The sequence below is a fragment of the Seriola dumerili genome, unplaced genomic scaffold, assembly GCF_002260705.1.
Source record: "Seriola dumerili isolate Sdu_G_001 unplaced genomic scaffold, Sdu_1.0 BDQW01000052.1, whole genome shotgun sequence".
Taxonomy (NCBI): Eukaryota; Metazoa; Chordata; class Actinopteri; order Carangiformes; family Carangidae; genus Seriola; species Seriola dumerili.
Window position 1 is genome coordinate 20149659 of NW_019174307.1, and position 17499 is coordinate 20167157.

At 40.9% G+C, this 17499-nt stretch overlaps 2 protein-coding genes and 1 non-coding gene across 4 annotated transcripts; 1 reads left to right on the top strand and 2 right to left on the bottom strand.

Annotated features, from left to right (window-relative positions):
* The first annotated feature begins 4064 nt into the window (after positions 1-4064).
* Positions 4065-4136, top strand: trnat-cgu. Its single transcript has one exon. It is a non-coding gene; the product is annotated as a tRNA-Thr (tRNA).
* Positions 4137-7520: 3384 nt separating this feature from the next.
* On the bottom strand, positions 7521-11489 carry LOC111218172 (gap junction alpha-3 protein-like). 2 transcript variants are annotated; one of them, XM_022740321.1, is made up of 3 exons: positions 11087-11489; positions 10472-10533; positions 7521-9111 (listed from the first exon to the last, which is right to left on the bottom strand). In XM_022740321.1, the coding sequence occupies exon 3, from the start codon at positions 9074-9076 to the stop codon at positions 7649-7651; it is 1428 nt and encodes a 475-aa protein (XP_022596042.1). In that variant the 5' UTR covers positions 9077-9111; positions 10472-10533; positions 11087-11489; the 3' UTR covers positions 7521-7648. The 2 variants fall into 2 exon arrangements, with proteins under 2 accessions (XP_022596042.1, XP_022596043.1); XM_022740322.1 differs by lacking the exons at positions 10472-10533; positions 11087-11489 and adding an exon at positions 9260-9457.
* Positions 11490-14208: 2719 nt separating this feature from the next.
* On the bottom strand, positions 14209-16893 carry LOC111218260 (gap junction beta-2 protein-like). The gene is made up of 2 exons (XM_022740473.1): positions 16775-16893; positions 14209-15407 (listed from the first exon to the last, which is right to left on the bottom strand). The coding sequence occupies exon 2, from the start codon at positions 15372-15374 to the stop codon at positions 14565-14567; it is 810 nt and encodes a 269-aa protein (XP_022596194.1). The 5' UTR covers positions 15375-15407; positions 16775-16893; the 3' UTR covers positions 14209-14564.
* Between the last annotated feature and the right edge of the window lie 606 nt (positions 16894-17499).

Consider the following 17499-nt stretch of genomic DNA (forward strand, 5'->3'; position numbering starts at 1 on the left):
CTTTATTCAAAATGTGTCGGGGGTTTATTGACTAGAGCAGTTCTTTTTTTAACTGAATTTCTGAGGCATTTTTTTGTCAAGTCATCATCAAACAAAAACCTCTCTCTCTAAATGATGAAAACAATGTCTGAGGTATTTAATGATTTATTTGATTGGCTGCTGCGGTTTTTGAAGTGCACGTAATTTTCTGACTAGTTTCCTGTTGTGGAACAAAACGCTGAAGCTGAAGTATTTTCTCTAATAGCCAACAGATGCTGGGTCTATAGGAGAGCTCAGCAGCTGCCTTCATGGACACTGAAGATCATGTCCTCTGTATTGAATCTTTAATCCACTTATTTACATTCAGACAATAAAACACGAGTAAAGCATGGCTGGATTACCTACAGAGGCTCTTTTAAGGAGTGACTGTCAATATTTCTTACTTGAAAGCCGCAGCGTTCAGTTTAAAGACACGAAGTGACCACGAAAAGATGCAACACGATTCCCAAAGAAAAGCAACCACCAGATCAAATGTTCATTTACTCAAGTGCTACTTTATAATTCTACTCTAATACTGTTCAGTGGGAAATATTGTACTTTTTACTCCACTACAAATATATGATAACTTTAGTTCCCAGGTCATTGTAGCTCCTGATTATTACTAATTATAATCAACAAATAAACAGTGAGTATTATTAAGATGATTATTATTCAAATTAACCTAATTATCAGCCAAAACATTAAAGTGATGCTTTCACATTGATGCAGCAGTAATTATAATCCATGCATAGCCTATATTATTATTTATTTTAAAATGAGCCAGCCGGTGTAGTACTTTTAATTTTGTTGTTTTAAGTATATTTTGATGCGAATATTGATCTACTTTTAATTTAGTAAAACTTTGAATGTGCTTTTACTTGTATTGGAGTATTTGTACACTGTGGTATTGCTACTATTGCTATTAGAGTACTCCCTCTAGTAGCATAGAGAAGAGCGTCATGCAGGGGAAATCATTTTCAACAAATTAAATCAGCTGGAATAAATCCTCTTCTCTTTTCTTTTTTTTTTGACCTGGTGTGGCACTGGACTCAGATGAAAGAAATACCTCAACTTCTTTCCAAAAATACGAAGTCAAAGCATTTTCTTTTGCTTTACTCACTTCTTCTTTTTCCATTTCTTAATCTTTTTGTGAATAAATCGAGGTTGCATAATTTGAGCTTTTAAAAGAAAAAAAAAAAAAGAAAAAGAGAAAGTTTACACGTCTGGTACCACAGTAGACGAGCTTCTGTCAAACAAACCAACATCTTTCCACATGAGCCAGCGGTCAGACCTCCCAGAAACAAATTCATCACACTCCTGAAATACATAAAGAGGGCCTGAGGTATTCGTGCTGTGGGCTGAGTGTGAATTTGTTAGGTGATTAAAAGCTAAATATAGCCTCCTGTCTGTTCTGAGCTGCAGACCTGTGACTCGGTGGCAGACCTTCTCTTTCTGTGGTTGCTTTTCCACCACAGGGGCCAAGTGGGGCTTTACAGGGGCCACGGGATGCCAAATGGATAAAAACGTCTTCGAAACGTCTAATGCTGTCATCTGTGGATGAATTGCATGGGGTGAAATGTGGGGAAATTCACTACTGGGAGTGATGTGTCTGCATCACTTTTTGACCTCACCAGTAGTAATCTCTTTTTAACCAAACTGGCATGTTTTTACTATATAATTATCCGTATAGGCTACAGCTTATGGCTCATGGGTTCCCACAGGAGGAGTTCAACTTGTTCACAAATATAATTAACTGCTTATATCTACTTACAACTACATTATAAATTGTTACAAAACTTTTATTAAACATTTCTTTGCTGCTTTTAAACTCTTAATACGGGGACTTGAAGTAAATTGTTCCTGTGGATATTTCTCTGTCTGTAGTTTCTCTATAATTTGGATTAAATTATATGGATCTTGCCTGGAAATTACTATAAAATACAAAATGAATGCATTATATTTCTCATATGGTAAAGTAACTACAGGTGTCAAATAAATGTAGTGGAGTAAAAAATACAATATCTCTCTCTGAATGCTGCTTTTATGGTTAGAAAATGTCCCTGAAAAGCATTGAGCTGTGTTTGGCCATGTGTGGCCCTGCAGTGGAAACAAGGCTACTGACTGAGTGACGGGCTGAGGCCTCCAGTCAGTCGTGCCAACAGATCAACTATCTCCCATCACTCTTCAGCCACTGGACCCAAGAGCTCAGCACTCATGTACTGTACTCTGTTGGCAGACTGAATGCCAAATACCCCAAGCAAAGTAATCCTTCCAAATCTGCACGCATTTTTTCTTTAACCTGTTTTTTATCTAATTTTCTAACCTATTGGGTATTTGGGGTATCTTTTCTTTCTTTAAAGAGCAACCAGTTAAGAAAGGTAGAGGAAAGAAAAGTTCATTTTGAGACGGTTTTAAGGACAAAACTAACTGTTAAAGCTGTTAATGCGTTCCTGATGTAGCAGTGACAGTGACCTTGACCTTGAAGGTAGCTAGTGTTTCCTTAGCGTTACTAGCTAACCGATAGATAAAGTTTCTACAAATACGTTTCTTTTAGTTTGTTTTGTTTTAATAGCAAATGTTTCCTGTAACAGGTTCAATCAACACCCATTTAAGTTAAAGTAACGTGGTCAGTGCGGCTAGAAAAAATAGCCCCAGCTAGCATTGCAGAAACATTAGCATGTGTGCGTCAAATGTTAAATAGAGTTTCAACTTTAGTCTCATGTTGCCAGCAAGTGTTTAATCTTGCAGTAATTTAAACTAGTTTGTGACATTAGCTTCATTTACACAGACAAAGTTGATAAAAAAAAAAAAGTTTGCTAGGTTAGCATCAAACTTATTACAATTAGCTAAATGCTAACTTGGTTGTACTCGTAATTGCTGTGCGCTGATATCGGTAGTCCCTTTGTACGCATATTTAAAAAGTTATTGAAACACTAATATTGAATTATTTACTTGTTTTACCCCATTTTTTTAGTGTCAAACTTTTTCAACCTATAGAAATGCAGTCAAGCTCCAACATGCACCTATATATAAATGAGATACAACTTAAACAGTTTAATGTAGAGGTGTTACAGGGACTATTTGTCATTATATCATATGCTAAGCTAGGGAAAACACATCCCAGGTTAATTGCAGGTAATTTGTCTTTGTTCATATATGAGTGTCTGTTTTAGCTGCTTCGTTGACGCTCACTCTGCTCAAAGATCAAAATGAAATCTCCCAGCAGCTGTAAATTTCACCCGGCTCTATCACGTATTGCACAGTGTTGTAAATTGTCACTCAGTTCTTGTGCAGACTGAATTTGTGACAGATGTTTGACTCTCAGGTGCGAGACTGACACGCCCGTCTTATTTTAATTATTTCTGGATGTGGTTATGAAGTGGGTTTGGCTGCGTGTCTCTGGCTCAGCGTCGCATTTTGACATTCGCTGTCTGAATGCAGAGTGAAGGAGTGAGCTGCTGGGAGGTCGGAGGCCAAAGAGTCTACAAAGAGAGTAAAGCCGAAGACACTCCAAAGCTTTCCTGATGCTGATGTGTATAGGTGCTGAATATGTTGGATGTCTTGTAAATTTCTCCAGCTTTACAATGAGAAAACAGTGATAATTATATTTGTCATGGCCCCTAAACTCTGCTGTTTCCGTAGTGCTACTTCTGTTTTAAAAACGTCAGCTAAAAACACACTTTTTTAAACGTGCAGAAAATGAAAAAGCAAATAGAGAATATAACTATTGATATAACTGAGTGACTTTTCTGAATATTTTCGTAAGTCAGTAATTGAGAGTAAGCATATATTTTGACTTGTAGAAACTGCATCTGACAGGGAATAAATAACATATTTGATGGTCTCTACACAAGCGTGACATTGACAAATTACGGACAGCACTTTACAGAGTCAAGAGTGAACTTTCCCACCCCCTCAACTTTATAACATCACATCTTCTGCTTTTATGAGATATCTAGATTATTGTTTGAACATTTGATCCTGTACACGATTGAGAAATTTCACATTTTATCTTTCTGGATCATTGATAGTGGCCACACTTCTGTGGCATGGTGGCCAAGTGGTAAGGCGTTGGTCTCGTAAACCAAAGATCATGGGTTCAACCCCCATTCATGCCTGCGCTTGCATTGCTGACTGTTTGATAAATCAGTAAATTCATTATTTCACGTGCTTAGAAAAGCTGAAAGGGGCTGAAAGTCTTTTCGAGGCAGCGGTCTTCAAAGCTGAGCCCTGCAGGTTTTTCTCACTTCGCAGGGAATCAGCTGCGTCTCAGGTCAGATCTTGTTTCTGTTTCTTTTAAGATAAGTTTGGTCCAGTATGTAACCGCGTTCCTCTCCTCTGAGCTATAAAGATGGACAACAGGCAAAAATCCTCTAAGTCTAAATCTGAAATATCTGACAAACTTTAATATTAAGTCAAGGTCAAGTCACGTGTTTCAAGTCTACAGCTCTGCACTGATGCGTGTGGGAATCAACATGTAAAGCAAAAGCAGGGACAACAAATATGGTACAAAAAATTTATTTAGTAACAGTTTTGTAAACATTTGAGGTAAATGAACATTTACATCAACTTGTTCTTACAAAAGAATCATTCATACACAAGGCACTTCTCTTGTTTAAGACAGCATTGAAAACAGGCTGCTGTTCTGAGCATTGTGAGATGGTTCCTACTCCCTGACGAGCCAGAGAAATCATGCTCTGCATGAAACGTAAGAGGAGAGAGTTTGGAGGAGTTACAGGGACGACGGGCTTCGAACACAACATCCTGTCAGGGCTTCGTATGCAGGGTTAGGGAAGGGCCAGCTACCCAGCTAACACTGTCTCAACAATGGAGTCGTCTGGTATGACGTCTGACCAGAGTCCCGACCAGTCTGTGAGAACATACTGAGTGAACACAGAAAAATACCCCAACTGTTTTTTCTCTCTCTCGCTGCTGTTTTTTTTTTTTCTTCCTTTCTTTAAATCTTCAAACTCATCAATTCATTATCTGAGCTTGAGATAAATAACAGTTTCTTTTTTTAATACTGCCTTTTCTGTGAAGAGCCACTGCGTTTCGGTTTTAAGACATTTTTTCCTTTGAGGATCATAGAGATTGGCAGTTCGACGTCACGCTCTCTCTCTCTCTCTCTCTTTCTCCCTCTATTACTACCAATATTAGCATTGTAGAACAGCAATTTTCTTTCCTAAATGTGCAAATCTTTATCAACTACCAAAATGTAAACTTTAGGAATCAAAAACAAATGCAGATAACAAAGTTTTTTTTTGTGATTTTGAACAAGAAACATGAATTGGGAAAGGCTGCTTTTACCTATGTGTTGTGCAGGTGTATTTTCTCCTCTTTGTGTTTCTGTTGGCACTAAATGTCACTTAAGCAAGTAAGAAACAGTATGAAACATTATACCTTTATGGGTACAGATACTCTTACACCATACAGTACCATCATTTTGTAACCCCCCCCCCCCCCCCTGAAAAATGATTTAAAAAAAAAAAAAACAAACAGCTGGTACCACTTTACATTTCTCTCACTCCAGTGTATTAACCTGCACATTAACTACTGGAAAAGTGTTGACTGTGCACAAACATGTTTGTATTTAATTGTGTTGTTATACCCTGTGTGTGCAATATCTCCAATGCAGATTACTGAGTGTGTCCACACGGTGTTACTGTGTACTTGCAACCCTGTCCCAGAGGTGAATTCACAGGATAACACAGTGAATTAAGGTTGTTGTAAAGTTAAAAAAAAAATAAAAAAAAATAAAAAATAAGCTTTTTGAAAGTGAGTGCCTGGGTTGTGAATGAACCGAACAGCACAGTAACACAACAGAGACAGAGGACTGTGACTGCTGATGGATTCAGTTAAAGGTGTGGGTTTTCTAAAGATCTCTAAGAATCAAGATGAACACAACAAAGTAGAAGCCGTCGAGGTCGACTGCACCTGGCGTTTCAATACTCGCAACGCCAGTCGTTTTTGTCTTTTTTTTTTTTTTGTCATTTTTTAAATTTTTTATTTTTTATTTTTTTTAAATCGTAGCTGTTTCGCAATCACAAACTGACTACTACAATTATGCAATTTATGAGTAAAATTCAATTCAGTTTTTAAAAAAATAGCACTTCTCAGAATAAAACCAATGACGGTGAAAATCGTTTCACTCCCAGAGTCGCTCTTTGGTGTGTGATGGTTAAAAAGGAAGTTGTGGGTTTTGAGGGCAAAAAAAAAAATAAAAAAAAAATATCTGCCATCAATCTAACTATAAAAAAAAAAAATAAATAAAAATAAAAATAAAAATTTGGCGGTTTCAAGTCTGACCAAAGAGCTTCGGGAGGTTGTTTGTCTGAATGAATATCAGATAAATCAGATGGTGGCTGTCGTGTATTTGCATAATATCTTCAAGACTCTTTGAAGGCAGTATCTCGTCATTTGTGCAGTTATTGGAGAGCGTTTTTAAAGTTTTCAGACATGTTGACTGAAGGCGACACTGACAGAGGCAGGCGTAAGGGACTCTGCTCCTACTTTCCTCAGTGGTATGGTGGGAACCTTTTGATCTCTATGTGATTCGGCAAAATGTGGCGTTTTTCCGAGAGACCCAGGTGCATTCTGGGCGTCACAGGGATGACTTCTACCAGCGGGGGGGAGGAGGGGAGGGGGGGGTTTGTTTTTGACCCACATCCCGGTCCACACTGCGTCTACGCCGACTTGTGAGTGAATCGGTGAGTTGAAGGTGTGCGCGACTACGAGGAACACGATACACGATGTTATCTTTGTTGATAAAAAAAAAATCACTTCCAGACAGGTGTTTTGTTTTTGCAAAAACAGAAAAAAATAAAAAAAAAAATCAGGAAGTGCTGCAGTGAAAAGACTTTCCAGGTCACAGGTGAAGAAGCTGTAACACGTAGTGCAACACGTAGTGCATGTTTGTGCTGCTGAGCTGACTGTGAAAACCAGATAAAAAAATGATTAACAAGATATATGAGCAGTTTTCTGGCTACACATCCAATAACTGAAGTGTACAACAATGTGCTTCCTGTGCTTCCTCCAGATGAAAGAAAAAAAAAAAAATGCAGTTATTGTTTTGACAAATGATCATTTTCATTTGGAGTAATTAGTCCTTTAGGGTCGTGAAGAAGAAGAGAAAGTAGAGAAACACCATGAGATCTTCCCTCCCAAAACCAAAACACTATGGTGAGTCCGTGACATTACAACGTCCTTCGCTCCGTCCACCGCTGTGAGCGGAGCCTCCTGACCTTGTAGCACTGCATAATCACATTGTGTGTGTATAAATTAAGACCATCCAAACAAACAAACCTTGCCTCAACTACTCTGCAACTCACCGATCGCACTAAATCAACAACTGCTGCTGATCAGGTCATTTCACATTTGCCTAAACGTTTTTTCTTTCTTTCTCTCTCTCTGCTTTCCTGTCGCTCGTCGCCTTGCCTTCTGATGTTTTGTTTTTTTTTGTTTTGTTTTTCAATTTTTTTTATTTTTTTTTTATTTTTCTTTTCTTTTCTTATGCATGTGTGTGATTTTTTTTTGTTGTTGTTGTCTGAGAATCACTGTGTTTGGGGAGCGGTTGAGGGAAGCGGGCTGTTGGTCAGGGAGGGTTTAGGGACATGAAAGGGGCTGAAGAGGTTTAGACAGCCAGGTCGTTCGGCCTGGCCCTGATGCTGCTGCTCTTGCTGGCCCGACTGAGCCGCCGGGGGTCTGTGCTGACCGTTACTGGAGGCTCGTGCATCTCCACTGTGGTGGTGGTGACGTGGCCTTCCTCCTGCTCGCTCTTCCCCCCGCCCCAGCTGCCTGCGTTGGAGGCAGAGCCGGGGCTGCCGCTGCTGGAGGCGGCGGTGGCGGTTGTGTTGGTGATGTTGGTGTTGCTGGTGGTGTTGCTGGTGGGAAGGAGCAGCGCAGCGTCGACGGGCTGCTGCTGCTGCTGCTCGTTGTTGTTGCTGGCGGAGGAAGAGGGGGATGGGGAGGGGGAGGTGGCCTTCATCTCCCGAGTCTGCTGCTCGGTGGCCAGATTGGCCCAGTTCTGCTGCGTGGCCAGCCTGTGGTTGTTGTTGTTGCTGATGTAGTAGTGGGAAGAGGGGGAGGGCTGGCGGAGGGACTCCTCCTGCTGGAGGTCGTCCATCTTGAACTCTGCTGCTGAGGGCACGGCTGCCGGCCCCATGGGCGGCAGGAACGCCCCGCTCCCTGCCGTAACATCTGTGTAGTTGGGAGGGTAGCTGAGGCTGGATGGGGCAGTTCTGGAGGCCGAGGCCAAACACTCGGGCTCCGCAATGTCGACGTGGCGCAGCGACATGTGGTCGGGGGCAAACTCATTTGTCATGCCCTGTTTAACTTTCTTCCATCCAAGGTGATAGATCTCTAACAAATTCAGCAAAAGAGACACGCAAGCCACCACAAGCATAAATATAATAAAAATAGTCTTTTCAGTGGGCCTCGATATGAAGCAGTCAACGGTGTTGGGGCAGGGCCAACGTGCACACTTGTACAGGGGCCTCAGCCGGAAGCCATAGAGGAAATACTGGCCCAAAATGAATCCCACTTCAAACAGGGTCTTGAAAATAATGTTGAACACATAGGTACGCAGCAATGCGCCTCTGATACGGATTTTGCCATGCTCGTCCCTGATTGGCGGCTTCTCCTTCTTGCCGCCTCCTCCTCCAGCATCTCCACCATTTCTATAAAGGAGTTCTTTCTCCTCTTGCAACCTGTTTGCTTTGCGCAGCTCCTCCTCCTTCTCTTTCCGCTTCTCCTCCATGCGGACGATGTGTAGCACATGGCCCAGGTAGATGAGGGTCGGCGTGGACACGAAGATGATCTGCAGCACCCAGAAGCGGATGTGCGAAATGGGGAAGGCCTCGTCGTAGCAGACGTTCTCGCAACCGGGCTGTTGGGTGTTGCAGGTGAAGTCAGACTGCTCGTCGCCCCAGACCTCTTCAGCCGCGGCCCCCAGCACCAGGATCCTGAAGATGAAGAGGACAGTCAGCCAGACTTTGCCGATGACCGTTGAGTGCTCCTGAGCGTTCTCCAACAGCCGCCCCAGAAAGCTCCAGTCGCCCATGCTTCAAGATTTCTAGCCTATGGAGAAAGTACAGGCTGGAGTGGACAAAAGAAGGGAGGAATGTCAAAACAAAAAGAGGAGAGACAGACACAGAGAGTTAAAGAAACGTTTATGAATCCGTAGAAAGTCTTCAAAGTTGGTCTGAACATTGGTCATCGCAAAGAGCATCATGTAAGGCCTTACCCCAAGGTTAAACACGCTACACATACGAACACACAAGACGACACAGGGACATGGACGAGAGTGGAGGTGTCGACCAGAATCCGACATATTTCTCTTTTTCATAAAACGCTCAGAAGAATTCGGCCTTTGTAGAAAACTGCCACGCAGGCGTCGGATATCGATAACAAATCAATACACGGCATTCCCTTCAAACACAGGCGCTTTTTAGCAGCTCGGATACTGTATAGACCACCTGTTTGACTGAACCACGGTTCACTCTCCCTTTCTCTCTCTCTCTCTCTCTCTCTCTCTCTGTCTCACGCCTCTCTCTCTCTCTCTCTCTCTCTCTCTCTCTCTCTCTCTCTCTCACCTGCTCGCTCCACTGCCCAGCAGGCATGTGCTGAGATCAACATTATAATGTTCGAAAACAGCATTTAGCAGCGATGGGGCTCTGGTGTGGCACATGCACACGCACGCATGCACGCACGCACACACGCACACACACACACACACACACACAAATACTGACACACACACATACACACCACCCTCCCTTCTCTCTCTCTCTCTCTCTCTCTCTCTCTCCTTCCACTGTAATATCAAAGCCACACAAATACAAAGATGTTACTGTAATTACAACAGATTTAATATTACAATAAGATACTGTCTGAGATTTGAGAGTTTTTAAGTTTTGGAAACTCTGCAAAAGGTTATTTCAATTTGAAAAGACTTAAAAAGATAATGGTATTTTCATTATCAATTAATCTCTTTAATTTTTTCTTTGATTAATCAAATTATTTAGTCTTTATATCAGAAAAAGAACCATTATAATTTTTCAGGGCCCAAGTTAACGTCTTCTAACCCCCACGATATGCAAAAATAATGATATAAAACAGACTCAATGGAAATATACCTGATACATTTCTTGATTAATCGATTAAGTGTTATCAGTTAATTTTCTTGTTCTATCGTCTTAGCGCTACATCTGTCATTTGATGCCACAGATTTAATACCAAGTTTAGAGGCTTTTTAAACTACATTTTGAAATGAAGGTAGAACTAGTTTTTAGATACAGATACAGATGTCTGGCCTCATCTGTCCTCCTGTGATATTGACAGGTGATAAATGTTGTTATTCGTTACATCTTTCAGACAGTATGATGTACAGTTAAACACTATCCATACAACAAATTAAAAATACAACACAAACAGAGAATATAGAAGAGAAACTTACTAAAATATTCTTGTATTAAAGGTAATAAATCCATCGACTAGGGTTCACAATATGTATGACACCTGGAAGAGAAAAACATTAGTCAAGCAATAACTCTTTCTTTTTTTTCTTGTTAATCTTTGATGAATATTAAAGATATAATAACACTTCCTTTAACCAGCTGAAATTGATTTTTAAAATCTAAAATAGTGTAGTTTTCTAAACACAGTTTGCATTTGAAATAGCTGATATAAATACTGTGATATATTGGGAGCATTAGGGACACTGCAGCAGTTAAACCCACAGAGTCAGAAACCATTTGACCTTGTGATGACTTAACTGTGGAAAACTCTGACTAAATTTCTCTGGGTTTTCACAGGTATTTGAGGTATTTATGTGGCATGGTGGTGAATGTAACAGACAGAGCCAGGTTCAAATACAAAGCCATACCTGCCAGGTTGACAATACAGAGTGTGCCAGAGTCCCCAGACTCTCTTTAAGCGCCACTAGCTTTGTCAGGCTTTTGTCTGTCTCTTAATTACCTGATAAAAACACGCATTTCTTTCATTAACCTGGTCTTACTTTACTTCCGTTTTACTGCAGGAGGGTTTTAGCTGCAGAGTTCATCCGTCATACCTTTAGACCGGAGATGTCATACTTAAATACGAAAAGCAAATCCATCTGCCATCATTGGTGCCATCATCTGAGAGCGTTGAAAAGCGTGTAGATCTCCCGCGGCTGCAACGACCCTCTCTCTCTCTATCTGTGTCTCCCTGATCCCAACCTGTCGCCTCTCTGACACCTCAACAAACTCTCTCTCTTTTTCTTTTTTTAATGCTGCCACAAAAACTTATTCATGCACTAACTTCCCCAGGCGTGTGGTCTCTCTCTCTGTCTGTCTGTCTGTCTTGTCTGTCTGTCCCGGGCCCGTTTCACTTGCGCAAAGAAAAGTTTTCCTTTGTTGTTGTTAGTTTTTGGAGGCGGCTTGGAGTCGGAGATGGGGCTCGGTTAAACGGAGCTGCCTCCCGTTTCCAGCCATGTCTGGACTGTCACATTGTGTGACCATGCATGAGTGAATCCACAGAGTCATCAGCCTGTCCGGAGTCACACCACGCCCCTGCCAGCCTCCCCAAAGCCACTCCAGCGTGTGCGCAAAAAGTTGCTGAAAAATGCGCATAAAACTCTCCCTAAACTTTCACAGTTTGTTTAAAAACTGATAATTTTCTGAAAGTAAAAACAATCTGAAAAAGTTTTTCAACCACTACACTTAAAACACATTAATGTCTGTCTTATTTTAAGAGGAAAGGGCGCCTTTAAGTGGTCATAAGATCACTATAAACTCATGGTTGACCCCGCAGATACACTGTAGGCTACTCTGTCTAGATAAAACATTACTGTGAGAGATTCATTAGACCGATATCTGGTGTTTAAAAGGGAACAGTCAGAGCAGACTAAAGATTTAGGGCATCACCCAGAAAATAAAAAAATAAAAAACAGCAAAAAAAACCCCTCAATGTCCCACCCATGTGAGTGGCAGCAGGACAGCATGGCACCATGTGAAGCCCAGACACACTGCACACAAAACAATGAACCACACAGTTTCGGTTTTAGTGATTTATGTAAAATTAAAAAAAAACAAACAAACAAAACAAAAAAAAAAGGTCTCAAAGAGCAAAAAAGAAAAAAAGACTTCAAGGATCAAAGTGCGAGTGTATTAAAAAACATCTTAGGTACAAAACACAATCACAAATATTTAATTTCTTCTTGCTTAGAAAAGCTGTTTGCTGTTAAAAGCAGACTAAAAAAAAAACTAGACTGTGGAAGAAATCTGAGCAGAAAACAACAACAACAACAACAACAACAACAACAACATCTTGGCTCTGGAGTGATCAGGCTCGTCCCTTGAAAACACATCGTCAAAAATGTCATCAGGCTGTTACAGAAAAGCACAAGGTCAAAGGTCAATGCAGAGCTGACACACAAAACAAAACATGTTTTTTTGTTTTAAGAATAAAATTAAACATTGTTGCTGTGTCTGTGACAATGAAGGACTTGGCTTTTTTTTTTTTTTGGCTGTAAACTACACAGACGCTCATCAGCTGCGTGAGTTACGCAACATCAGTGTAGGACTCAATTCAAAAATTAAGAAAAGAAAATTGAATGACACCTCAGATCAATTATCCACATACCCCCTTCCAGTCTTTGTCAAAGTCACCACATTGCTCTTCTCTGTTCACAAAACGTGATTATAAGATGATTTTTTAAAAAAATTTTATTTATTTTTTTCAACAACACAGATGTGGATGATCCAACTCGGGTGTTTCCTGGATGGAGCGAGGACAAAGACGTTTTCACTTTGAGATCGGGGCCGCCACATTAAGAGGGAGGAGCGGCGATTAGTGTTGTGGCTAAAATAAGGCACATCCTGAAAGCTGATACAGCCAGCTGCGGTCAGTACACACACACACACACACACACACACACACAAGCACACACACACATGCACACACTGCAACAACAACACAAGTCCAAATAGCACATGGAGCAGGTCTGGGCTGAGCAGGACAACTTCTGATCAGTGTTGAGCTGTGTAACTTGATAATCCCCCTTTTTTTGAAATAAACACTTGGCGGATAACAACGTCATCAGGAGGCGAAAACAAAATGTCACAAAATGCAAAAATACTGATTCATGTAATTTATCTGTAAATCACTACAAACCGGACAGATCTGATCTTTATAAGAGTCAAGCTTCTTGACTAGAATTCATAATAATGTCCTGTATGTTTTAACACTCGATCAATATTTCTGAATTAATATCTGTGTCATGTGAGATTTGTTTTGGCCTCTTTGACACCCAGATCAACTCTGCAGGTTCTGTTCCAAAGCAAATATTTCACATTTATGCAAAATGATCTGTCGGGGAGCGATTTCTGACTGAAGAATTAAAAAACACCTCGTACAATCTAAACATATGTATGTTTCATAGACTTGTACCGCCTGGCATGCACGTGTGAAAATACGCAGCACATTCTCCGTGTGTTCGGGTTATTTCTCCAAAAACTCTTCAGTTTCAGACACTTTCAGTTCAAGTAAAAAGACAACAGACATTCTGATTTGATTGAACAGTGAAGAGCATCAAATCTATTAAACCACTGTTGTGTTTTAGGTAAGATTTCACTGTGTCATATAATCTTATCTTGTGCAACACACACACACACACAAACACACACACACACACACACAAACACACACACACACACACACACACACACAAAAAAAACTACCATTATTTATAGAAAGTCATTTAACTATGAATTTTTTCTTTGTGCTACAGTCGCTTGATTCAACAACAGCAGGAACATAAAAAAGAAAACTCATCTGCTTTTATCAATCACTGTAAAACACGTATTAAACATTTAAGATCAAACGTCAGCTGTTGTAAACTAAACACTAAACGTAATCATTAAGGCACTTGGACCTTCTTTTTTTCTGCTTCACTTGTCATTACTTTTACTTGTTCTTCTACTTTAACACTAAGTAACTCATTCAGACCTTGTGGACGATGTTCGTGCTCTTTGCGTTTCCCATTGTCACCGCCAGATGTCAGTGTAGCCTCACTCTGGTTCAAACCCTGACCATTCATTCTTTTGAGCACATTCAAGCAAACTTCAAACTGTGAACAATAAATTAACTCCCCCCCTCTCCCCTCCCCCCACTCCCCCAATCATCCAACATTATCATCAACCATCCACCGTATTAAAATGTAAAGGTGACACTTGTGATAAAGATCCACAAATACAGGGACAATCTTTGCTACCTGGCGGCTTTTTTGTTTTCCTAACCGGTGGAAACTCATGAATGTAGAAGACAGGCCGACCCAACAATACTGTGTAGCTTAACTAGTTTCTGCTGTGGTAATTTAAAGTTTCCACTGTCTCGAAATCTGCCTCAAAAGCTATTTCACCTTCCCATGAGACAATTGTGGTGGATGCTCACATTTAGAGCCTGATTACCAAATTGTAGATGTGAAATTTGACTATTATGGGTGGTTGGATTTACAGTTTAAGGGTTTTTATCTTCTTCCGTCCCACTTCACCACTGATGGCTGCCCTTCAACACATGGTCTTGTTGCTGGGCAAATCCGTGGAGGAAGACAGCAGCATCTCGTTCTTCTTATTCTGCAGATGGGTATTGTCCCGTGTCACGCTGTCCGTGTGGGTGTAAGAGTGTTTCCTCTTCTTTACCCGGGTCAAACACCTCAGGATCGCCTTGACGATGAGGTAGCCCAGCTCGGCCACGTTCAGCACCATGCAGATGGCCGACGAGGACACCATGAAGATGGTGAAGATGGTCTTCTCTGTCGGCCTGGAGATGAAGCAGTCCACCTTGTTGGGGCAAGGCCACTGCTCGCACTTCACCAGCCGGGGCATCTGGAAGCCGTCGTAGACAAAGTACAGCGCGTACATGAACCCACCTTCAAAGATGAGCCGGAAGAACAAGCTGCAGGTGTAGGTCCACCACAGTGTGCCCGTGATTGGCAGACGCCTCCTCTTCAGCGTCTCCAGGTCGGTATCCGTCGTCTTCTCGGGGCCGTTGGAGGCCAGCATGGTCTTCTTATCCCCACGTTTCCTGTAGGCGACGTGCATGGCTACGAGCAGAGCCGGTGTGGATACGAAGATGAGCTGCAGGCACCACAAGCGGATGTGCGACACGGGAAAGAAGTGATCGTAGCAGACATTTTTGCAGCCAGGCTGCTGCGTGTTGCACGTGAAGTCTGACTGCTCATCCCCCCAGACGCTCTCAGCTGCCAGAACCAGGATAGTGATGCGGAAGATGAAAAGGACAGAGAGCCAAATCTTTCCGAGACTGGTGGAGTGTTTGTTGACGCCGCCCAGCTGGGCATAGAGAGCCCCCCAACTCATGGTGGTGAAGAGGACTCTGGGGGCTCAGATAACCTGTAGAGGGCGGGAAATCAGCAGGTTAACAGGCCAGAAAATCCAAATTCAATATGTTGAATGAGTAAATGCCCCTTTCTCACAGAACTACTGAAGGTCTAAAGGTACAGAGTTGTGCCTGTTGTTGTCTTGTAATTCCCTTCTTGGTAGATTGGGTATTTTAATGTTTTTGAACAATGTGTAGCAGAGAATCAAATTCATTCTGATGATAAATGAATCGAGTAATGAGCAAACTTAAAAACCACTTTCCAGGACAGGGATGAAAAACAGATTGAAACACAGAGAACTGGGTCTACAAAGCGAAAAAGGGCTGAGGCAGCAAACTTTATGAAAGTGTCAGCAGAGTCTTTTCTTCTGCTTTTTGACATCTTTTAGGGGTTTTCAAAGTGTGAGACTGTGGGCGTCCGTTCAGACAACCATAATTTACTTGCTTAGGTTTATCTGATTCCTGGATGCTTAAGGAATCATTTTTATGTTATTTGATCCCATAGACACAAACAATTGAGCCAAGATAGCCTAATACTGCTGTTTGACATAACTTGAGACTAAACCAAACACATTAAAGAGGTCTGTCCTAAAGCTTTTATTAGTTTATTAGCTACTCTTTAACCAAATCACACACATTTAGGCTCATTTACCTGATCTCCTTTTGATAATTAATGTAATAACTTGTAATATAATGTTCTTTCCATTCACTGAGCCTCCCCACAGATTTCATCATGTTTTTCTCTATGATTACACTGATTTGCTTATCTGATTATTAATTAAGTATTCAGCTCATAATTACCGTGAAAATCACTTTGAAAATTAATGAAATTGTGTTTTACTTTCACTGGCGCGTCACAGAGGCCACTTACCGCCACTTTGTTAGGTGTGTGCTTCATGGAAGTAATTTCTTAATTAATTAATTGTAGGCTACAGAAGCAGTAAGAGGTGGAAGAGGTGTAATATGTAGGGCAAGATTAAAAAGCAGCGTCTTCCTTATCTTGAAACGCTTTATAATCTTTCCAGTCTTCTTTATTAGTGCAGTCATTAAAAAGAAATCATTGTTTTCGCATATTAGTAATTGCTTTAAACATGGAAACATCTCCTGCTTTTAGATATGAATCAATAAATTGAGTTTTATCATCAGGAAATGAACCATTTCTTGATTTTTGTTTGTGTAAATAAAACAGAAAAATGTTTTGATGACAAGACGCGCTTATTTTGTGAGAAACAGACATTAATGATGTTAAATTGTAGGATTATTACTAAATGAAAGACCGATATTTGTTATTATCAATATTATAAATAATGACAGCCTGTTGTCATCCGTATAACTAAGAAGAAGAAATTAGTGTAAATGAATCTAATCGGTAAGAACTCACCTGTGTGTGTGGAGCTTATTTAAAAACAAAAATCAGTAATTTTCCATGAAGGGAAAAATAATTAATCCTTTGATGTTTTGTGACTGGAGGAAACTTCCTCGCGCTCCAACAGAATCAGAGTTCAGCTCGTTTGACTTGACTGTCTTTAAGTTGTGAGACACGCACCTGAGGTCCTGGAGGTTTTACATGACGCTCCATCACGTAAGACCGGGAGGGGGAGGGGCCAGACAGAGGGTGCGGCCAGAAGACTCCACGGCCTGTCTCTGTGCACGGGTCCACTCTGTCTTTCTTTTTGCACGATGAATAGTTTCATAATTGGCCCCGGGGCAATCATTTATTTATTGTTGGGATCCGACTATATGAGTCGTTTTCATTTTCCCCTCACACACCCAGAAACCAGATGGAGCTGAAATGATCAGGTTATTGACAGAACATTAATCCGCAAACAATTCTGATTACTGATGATTCTTGAGGGAGAAATAACAGGTACCATCTTCTCAAATGTGAATTTGTGCCAGTTTCCTAGTTTCCTACGACAGTGAACTCAACAATTTTTGTGAAACTACTCCATCACAAGTAAAAGTACAAAAGTATTGAAGTAAAAGTATTTGAGCTGCAGAAAAACGGCCTCTGTGTGTGATGCACTGTCATATAATATGTAATAATCTTTACTGATGCATTAATATGTATAAATTTGCTCTTTTAGTTGGTCGATTAAGAGCAAA